Below are 9,963 nucleotides of genomic sequence, written 5' to 3'. Positions count from 1 at the left end.
ACAGACTGTTACAAGCTTGATAAGGTAGAGTGGAAAGGGGCCAGGCCAGGAAGCATACGTGAGACGAGGTTGGGTGGAAACTCCACTCCTCTTTGCCAAGCTCTTTGGTGTTACGCAGGAGTTCTGCCAGGAAACTAATGCTAAAGGCCGGACCGTCCTCGAGCCAACTCATCGTTCATTCTGGACACTCACAGAAGACGGGCGGGGACGTAGCTCAGTTGCATTGGTAGCGCGCTGGCTTTGTAGCCAGTTGGTCGCTATCAGCGTGGGTTCGATCCCCACGTTCGGCGAGAGATTTATTTCTCGGAGTCAACTTTGTGCAGACTCTCTTCGGTGTCCGAACACCCTCGTGTGCACACATGCGCACGAAAAAAATCCCACGTTCACAGCGAAAGTCTCAGGGCTTGGAAAACACGAAGACACGCATGCATCATCTCTCGTCTCTGGTTATCATGATCGTATTTCGATACTTTGACGAGACAAACCCAATGCTGGTGTGTCGAAGAAGACAGCCACAGCGGGCTTGTTCGAATCAAAGTATCATATCTTCAGCGTATTACCAATACCGGTCCCAATATAGACCAGTTGGTCTAAGAGGACGTTAAACCCTAATAGTCAGTCACTAACAGAAGACAACACAAAGACAAATACAGTACAGAGGCGAGCCAACGCAATGCCGTACAAGACTATACTCCACAAACAAAGAATGAAGTTATGGAGAGCGAGAAATATCTCTTTGCGGACCAATAATAAATTAAGTGATGATTATTTACAGCACAATGAGGTGACGGAGAGAAGGGGGGGGGGTGGTGGACCAGGGAAGACTAGCAACATATCACTATGCTACATACTAACAAAACCCTACAAAAAAAACAAAGAAAAGAAAACAAGTCGCGGAAGGCAAAATTACTATATTTAGTCAAGCTGTTGAACTCACGGAATGAAACTGAACGCACTGCATTTTATCACCAAGACTTTATTTCTTTATTTGGTGTTTAACGTCGTTTTCAACCACGAAGGTTATATCGCGACTTTACCACCAAGACGATACAGCTTGTTTATAATACAGACATAACATATCCATATACGTTTTTCAAATCAGGAAATGATAGAGAATGAGATGAAATCATTTTTGGACCTATTTAACATTTGATCGTTAATTGTGATCACATTTTTAGAGTAAACATAATATATTATGTATACATTTTCAGATTCAGAATTTAATGAGGCATGCGACGCAATCAATTTTGAATCTGTGTGCGAAAATGTAATTTTCATGACAACTTTAATTTAATGAGCAAACTCATTAACTAATTTTTAAGCCTCCAAGCTGAAATGCAATACCAAAGTCCGGTCTTTGTCGACAATGACTTGACCAAAATGTCAACAAAATTGGTTAGACAATGAGAGCGTGACAGTGCCGCCTCAATTTTTTACAAAAACCCGGATATGACGTCATCAAAGACATTTATAAAAAAACTGAAAAAAACTGTCCCAGGAACTCTCATGTGAAGTTTTATGAAGATCGGTCGAGTACTTTTCTCTGAATCGCTCTACACACACACACATACATACATGTATACATACAAACATATACATACGTAGGCTGTTCCATAATTATTTAGAATCTCAGAAACGGAAACACATACCAACAACCTAACCAGGCCATTTTCAAGACCAATCCTTCCCCAGCCGACACCCAATTAACTGGCCGGCCATCCTCTCAAACGTTCTCATTCTGGCCTGTGAACACGTGACATCAGCTATACCGGGTATGGTCCTCGTGAAGGCTCGGATAGAGTCTTTAGGGGTCTCTAACCGTGTTTCCGCGGCTATTTCTTGAAATCCGAGAACAGACTGAACTAGCTTGAGGAGATGTCAAGAAAATAGGGTGAATGCAACCAGCAGCAGTGCTCCCTTTTATGCCAAGAAATATGTTGTCGCAAAGGCAGTATACACAGGTGCGTTGTCATGTTACAGCATAAGCCCTCGAATACCCGTGTTTGGACGGTGTTTGTGCCAAGCCTCGAATCTTTTCGACCATTAATGGTGGAAACAGCAGTCAGACGTGACTGTATGCCTGCCCTCAAGAGTCACAGTGTTTAAATGTCTTGATATAGCGACGAAAGATGCAAACAATGTTTAGGGCTTCTTGTTATTTGAACTTTGGCAGGGGTTGAGTCACCTGGTTAAACACCCGAACAGACGACAGTTGTTTGGTTTCAGAGTGGAACTAATTAACTCAGGTTTCGTCACCACTGGCGATATTCCATGTTGATTTGGACAAGCCATTGCTGATTTGTTCAAGTATTTTCAGGCAACACTCTGCCCTCCCCCTCTTTTTCCCGTCACTGGGTTCACGTGGTACCCAACCGGCAAATCACTTTGGGGCCATTAAATATTTGTGTAAGATCTTTTCAAATGCAGAGCTTTTAATGCCAAGGGCATATTGCATCTGCATGATTATAATTAAGTGATCTTCTCTTATTATCTGTTCAACAGCGCTAATGTTTTCGAGGATAACGGATGAAATGAGTAGACCAGGGTGGGTATCATTTTCGAAGCTCCGTCTACCCGGTTTGAAATTGCTGTACCAGTTTTACACTATGGTTCTTCAAAGAGCGTTCATCCTAAAACATTGCATCACACTTTCATGCAAATCGACCTCTTTTAATCCTTATTTTGTAGTTATTGTAAGTTATGGCTCTGAAATCGTGAATTTGAGCTTCATGACGCAATCTCATACATTGCGCGGTGAGTACCTTCCCGAGTCGACCATATGAAAACGACATAACTCTGGAAATTCATTTTTTTGTGTCAAGCCTCACAATAGTCTATTCTTTGACGGCATGATTTTGTATCTAACGCCATATTACCAGGAGCCTGGATTCTAAATAATAATGGAACAGCCCTCGTACATGTATACATGCATACATACATACATACATACATACATGATACATACATACATACATACATACATACATACATACATACATACATACATACATACATACATGCATACATACATACATACAAACAAACATACACACATACCACCAGACCCTCATCTCGATTCCCGGTCAACGTTAAAACATTTAGTCAAAACTTGACTAAAAAATTAATGGAAAAAAAATAAAAATAAAAAAAGACGAAAAGAAAAAGAAAAATTTCGAGAAATTCCCGTCTACATTTCCTAACAAATTTGGAAAACAAAAATAAAGGAGGACGATTTTTACTGCCAAAACTACCTACAACCTAATACCACCGACCCAAACGACGGCACCAAGCAAACACGCCTGACTGCAAATGGCAGCCACGTGGAACAAAGATTGCGTCCTGAAGACTGTAAACACCACCACTGAAGGGTCAAACCGCCACTACCACCGTTTTGACCGTCACTGAGCCACTGTTAGCAGGCCACACAAAGGCACACGTGTGCTCAGGCCAGTGTCGCAATCACAAGCGTAAGCACAAAGCAAAGTCACAGCATAGACCAAATAGCCTGGACCGCCAACTCGTCACGTGACCCTTCGAGGTTACGACGCTCGACTTTCACAGGGGCGCTTAGCGTCCGGTTTGAAAGACAGTGAAAAGAAAGCACGCTCCAGTTATTTGTGACAATGGGAGGTGACAATGAACTGGATTTTCCAAAACTCCAAACTAAACTGAACAAAACTCATCGAAAAACATGTTCCATATGCACTTTAGCTGAGTTTATTTTAGCATTTTCAGAACTTACCTCGGCAACTTCGTCCACGTTTACAATCGACACCGGATATGATATCCCCCTGATTTCTGAAAGGCCAAGAAGAGCGGGGTAGTAGTTGCGCTGAGAAGGATAGCACGCTTTTCTGTACCTCTCTTCGTTCCTAAATGCGAGGGGCCGCTACCTCGTAATAGAGAGAAAGAGTGAAGAGAGAGCTAGTTGGCGGTCCAGGATAAATGGTCTATGGTCACAGATAGCGCACAGCACATGAAGCGGTTCTCCCTTTTTTGTTCTCTCTCCAAAAACTGACCCGGTCTCCAAAGCCGTAGAGAAGTAAACACGGTGTTGATAGTTGAAGGTACGGTCGAGATGAAAACCATGTCCAAAATCTACCCGGTCGAGAATGAATGCGCACGCATCTTTTAAGGATCAACCAATTAGCAATAGCTTGTACAAACTCAACCAACCACGACGCAGCACCCTACATACAAGGGCGACACCACAAAGACGTACACTACGCATGGGGGCCCGCCGGTAGCTCAGGTGGTAGAGCACTGGATTTGTGATCGAAAGGTCGCTGGTTTGAATCCGGGCCGGGACGGACACGGGTCAACTTTATGTGCAGACCAAGAGACGGTATCCATCTCCCACCCCCATGTCACCACAGTGGCACGTAAAAGACCTCGGTCAGTCTGCCATAAGTGCAGATGGCTGACACCACCTAAACACGCACACACTTGTGTATCTCATCTAAAGTCGGGTTAAAACCCGGGAACATGCCCCTAATGGCTTTGCCGTGAGGGCGTAAAACTTGCATTTCTCTCCTCGTACACGCATGATTGCTTCAAGGGGAATTATTGGGGAAGGGAATGAAATAGAGGAACAACACAGTAGGAACAATATTGCCGTGAATTCTCCACACGGCTACATCCCCACCCCCCCTCCCCCCCGCAGCTCTATACCAACTGCGTCCTCCACGCCTCGTCACGAGCTGAAATTGACATCAAACACAAAAGACAAATACAAGTTCACCCAACAGAAACGACATACAAAAAAAAAATCAGAAACAGTAGATTTGTTTTCTTTCTTTCTTTTTCTTTATTTGGTGTTTAACGTCGTTCTTTTCTTTATTTGGTGTTTAACGTCGTTCTTTTCTTTATTTGGTGTTTAACGTCGTTTTTAACCATTCAAGGTTATATCGCGACGGGGAAAGGGGGGGGGGGATGGGATAGAGCCACTTGTTAATTGTTTCTTGTTCACAAAAGCACTAATCAAAAAATTGCTCCAGGGGCTTGCAACGTAGTACAATATATGACCTTACTGGGAGAATGCAAGTTTCCAGTACAAAGGACTTAACATTTCTTACATACTGCTTGACTAAAATCTTTACAAACATTGACTATATTCTATACAAGAAACACTTAACAAGGGTAAAAGGAGAAACAGAATCCGTTAGTCGCCTCTTACGACATGCTGGGGAGCATCGGGTAAATTCTTCCCCCTGACCCGCGGGGGGTTTTGTTTACTTTGTTTTGCTAAAAATCGTAATATTTTACCTATCCGGCCCAAACCGCAAGACTGTGTGGCCATTCTCAAATAAGCATTGGCAATTTTGTAGTGTTTTTTTAAGTGTGGGTATTTTGCCTGAAACAAAAACGTTTGTTCGTGCGTTTGTTTTTCTTTTCTTTTCTATTCATGTCATTTTTTTTAATGTTACGTCTACACTATGCACGCTTTTTGGAATAAAAATCGCACTGTTGTATTCTGACAGATGTTTTCAACACCAAATACAATGTCACATAATAAAACTGTAACAATGTGGCTACATGTTCTTTGTCTGTGTCCGTGACTTTTCCATCTTCCTCTTCTCAAACTTGCATTTTCGTTGGGCGTTATTGCGCGAGTTTGTTCTTATCGCTTGTCGATGACTCATTCCGATTATGTGGACGTGTTGCACAGTGCCGGGGCTTTAAGGGGTTTCCCTTTAAATTTACCCCAGGTGATAACATCTTGATTTATATTTCATGTACACACAACGCTCGAGGAACTGAATGGAGACTGCGATAACAAACACATGTACGTACAACACACTCACGGGCACACCCGGACGAGGATGTTTACGGAAACGGACCACAAGCAAAACGGGTATACATACAGACATACAAGCAGGCGTAGGAGACTTAGCGCGGACACACTCAGACACAGACTGTCAGAAATACATTTGTACACACGCACGTATCCAAGCACACACACACACACACACACACATACATTCATTCACACACACACACACACACACACACACACACATACATTCACACACACACACATACATTCATTCACACACACACTCACACACATGCATTCACACACACACTCACATTCACACACACATGCATTCACACACACACACACACACACACTCACCGTGGCTCCCACACACACACACACACACATACAGTCATTCACACACACACTCACACATACATTCACACACACATTCACACACACACTAACTCCCACACACACTCCCACACACACTCACACAAACACACACACACACATACACACACGCACAAACAAAAACACACCCGCACAAACAAACAAACACACACACACGCACTTGCGCGCACGCACATACACACAAATACACGTCACTGTACAATTGAATTTGCCTTTTGAATGTTTCAATTTATTTTTGAACATATTGCTTCAATTCTTCGTGTCGTTTGCATGTATTGTGTACATGATCAACTGTCATCGTACCCAAATAGCTCTGTCCGTCTGTCTGTCTGTCTGTCCGTCTGTCTAGCTTGTGTGATAGCTGGCTACACCCCCCCCCCACCCCACCCCCTCTCTTCTTCTGGTTCTCTCGTTTCCCATTTCGCATCTGATCCCGAGTAAAGAGTAAGATCCAAAACCAAATATTTGTTTTGCTACGCTAAAAGTTATAAAGAAAGTTCACGGCGCTTTCTGATCCCGACCAAAGAGTAAAAGAACCAAAACCAAATACATTCTTTGCTACGCTAAAAGTTATATAGAAAGCTTATAAGCGTCTTGGGATTGTTTGGCAACAGATGGGGGAAGTACGGTGAGGCGAGGGGAAGAGAAAGGGAGGGGGGGGAGGGGGGGGGGTGGAAGGGTGAGGAGGAGGGATGCCTAAATACTTCATACACTGTATCATCAATTGCCGAACTTTTGAGCAAAAGTCTTGTTCGAATAAAGAATAACGTCACATGCGCGTATACAACTACGCACGCACGGGGACAGACAGACAGACAGACAGACACACACACGCATGCACGCACACACACACACACACACACACACACACACACACACACACACACACACACACACACACACACACACATAGAATTACACATCACCGGTGTACTGGAACGAATCATACATATCAAAATATCCATAGTATAGCACAAGTTCAACTATTTTAAAGCAGAGCTATACCATACATAAGCGCACAGAAAAGGATAGACGTCAAAACATCAGCAGTATGGCAAGGAGAATAGGCCAGACAGAATCACACAATATTCATGGAATGTAATACCATACATTTGCATATAGGGATAGTATGGCAAGCAAAATGGGCCAGACATAATCACACAATATTAATGTAAAGGACATAACCATACATTTGAATGGAAGGATAGTATGGCAAGCGAAATGGGCCAGACAGAATCACACAATATTAATCTAAAGGACATAAACATACATTTGAATGGAAGGATAGTATGGGAAGCGAAATGGGCCAGACAGAATCACACAATATTAATGTAAAGGACATAACCATACATTTGAATGGAAGGATAGTATGGCAAGCGAAATGGGCCAGACAGAATTACACAATAATAATGTAAAGGGCATAACCATACATTTGAATGGAAGGATAGTATGGCAAGCGAAATGGGCCAGACAGAATCACACAATATTAATGTAAAGGATATAACCATACATTTGAATGGAAGGATAGTATGGCAAGCGAAATGGGCCAGACAGAATCACACAATATTAATGTAAAGGACATAACCATACATTTGAATGGAAGGATAGTATGGCAAGCGAAATGGGCCAGACATAATCACACAATATTAATGTAAAGGACATAACCATACATTTGAATGGAAGGATAGTATGGCAAGCGAAATGGACCTGACAGAATCACACAATACTAGTGTACAAGAAGGAATCATAAATATCAAAATATCTATAGTACGGCAAGTCGAACTCATCCTCGGGCGGGAACACCAAGGGGTGGTTGGGCTCGTAGCCGAAAAACTTAAAATCCTCATCAAAAATCTGCCTCAGCAGCTGCCGATCGTGTAAAGGGACAGTACTGTAGGCCTCAAACAGGGCTTGCGCCGTGTTGTGTTGTCTGTCCTTGTCGCTAGCAGAACGATTGTAGGCGAGGTGAGCCATCAGCAAAAACCCTTCTAAGGTCATTCCCTTGATGTCGCTGCGAGCCAAGGGAAAGAACTCCTCCGCGCTTAGCGTGCCGCGGATCTGAACGGCCTTCCACAAGCGTCTGAGGATCTCCTCGGCGGACATGCAGCGGAACGTGGCGCTGATCTTCTTCAGCTCGTGCTCAAAGGTGTACTTGATCAGCGCGTCCATGAAGTACACCTCGTAGTGCTCGTCCAAGGCAGAGAAAGTCAAGATGTCCGAACGGTTCAGCTGCCGAAGAATTCCCAAGGTGTCCTCAGCGAATCTCTCCTGCCGCCCAATGAAGTCGTACTCGACGCCGCAGAAGTTGCATTGGTGAGAGATGGGCACGAAATGTTCGTCTCGCTTCACCCGAGCGTCGCGGTCCATCTCACCGTGGATAAAGAAGCGGACGAACTCGGAGAAGGTGACGTTGTGCGAGCACCTCCTGTTGATGAAGGATGCTCCGGGACGAGCGTAGGCCATGGCGGGCTGGGCCAGACGCTGCCAGTTCTCCCAGCGAGGCGTGAAGAGCTTGTCCACGTAGGCGGAGAAGAGGCGCGCGTAGGGCTCGCGCACGAACACGATGTTCTTGAACCCGTCACTTGGCGGTAACCTGTTAGCATACCGAGAACAATCTGTTAACGTGGTGGAAGGAAGAAGAACATGTCAACGAGAAGGCGGACGGGGTCACGGGCTAAGAGCAAATTTGATTCACTGCCCCCTCCCCCCCCCCCCCCACAAGGTCACATGAATTAACAAATTGCAACAACAAAAACAAAAACAAAGAGTAGTAATGAGACACACTGCTTAATTATAAAAATGAAAGTGAGTCGATCGTTTGTCGGTCATTAAAGTCAGCCAATCAGTCGGTCAGTCAGTCATTTAGGATTCACGAACTAACATATAAAATAATCTGTGCGGATTACTCTTACAGTAAGAAACAGACACATGAACGTAATGCCGGAACATTCTACAACAAGAACTAGAACAACACAAACAACGACGACAACGACGACAACGACGACAACGACGACGACGACGACGACGACGACAACAACAACAACAACAACAACAACAACAACAACAACAACAAAAGCACCTCCCCAATCCCTAACCTGTCAGCTTTCTCCATGTATCTGGTGAGCTTGTGTATGTCACCATAATCGTGCGACAGCAGCGGCCCCGTCATGTTCTTATCCACGTAATACAGGATCCATTTCCAGAAGGTCGTGCCTGTCTTGGGCAGTGCGCAGAAAGACATGGACCTTACATACAGACTATGGTACGGGAAAGGCGGCTGCCCCTGAGCGGCGCTACCAGATTTGGCAGAGCAGGCGTCCCTCACTCTCTGGCTCCGATTCTGGAAGGCTTGGAGGGAGGTGGGTTGTCGTGGCTGTGGTGATTGCGGTGGTGGTTGTAGGGGTGGAGGCTGGTGATCGTCGTCTGAGCCCCATGGAAAGACTTTGGCTGCGTCCTTCAGTTTGGTTTTGAGCGACAGAGGATCTTCACCTGGAGTGGAAAAGGAGAGGAGACGTTAGGTGGTAAGTTACTGAAAGGAAGTGGGGAGGGGCAAGTTAAAGTATGGGGCTGGGTATGGGAGGAGAGAGAGAGGAGAGAGTGAGAGAGAGTGAGAGAGAGTGAGAGAGTGGGAGAGTGAGAGAGAGTGAGAGAGTGAGAGAGAGTGAGAGAGAGGGAGAGAGAGTGAAAGAGTGAGAGAGAGTGAGAGAGAGAGAATGAGAGAATGAGAGAGTGAGAGAGAGGGAGAGAGTGAGTGAGAGAGAGAAACAGAGACAGACAAAGAGACAGAGTGA

General features: G+C 44.6%; 1 protein-coding gene across 1 annotated transcript in view; it reads right to left on the bottom strand.

The window, feature by feature from the left end:
• Positions 1 to 6,840: 6,840 nt before the first annotated feature.
• The window catches only part of LOC138971055 (carbohydrate sulfotransferase 13-like), a 12,218-nt gene continuing 9,095 nt past the window's right edge, over positions 6,841 to 9,963 (bottom strand). The window contains exons 3-4 of the mRNA XM_070343657.1: positions 9,268 to 9,661; positions 6,841 to 8,765 (exon numbers count right to left, since the gene is read on the bottom strand). Coding sequence (XP_070199758.1) covers positions 7,889 to 8,765; positions 9,268 to 9,661 — 1,271 coding nt within the window. The 3' untranslated portion in view covers positions 6,841 to 7,888. The remainder of the gene's footprint in view (positions 8,766 to 9,267; positions 9,662 to 9,963) is intronic.

This window comes from Littorina saxatilis, linkage group LG7 (genome assembly GCF_037325665.1).
Source record: "Littorina saxatilis isolate snail1 linkage group LG7, US_GU_Lsax_2.0, whole genome shotgun sequence".
NCBI lineage: Eukaryota > Metazoa > Mollusca > Gastropoda > Littorinimorpha > Littorinidae > Littorina > Littorina saxatilis.
The sequence above is the reverse complement of the archived record's forward strand: the minus strand, read 5'-3'. Positions and strand labels throughout refer to the sequence as shown.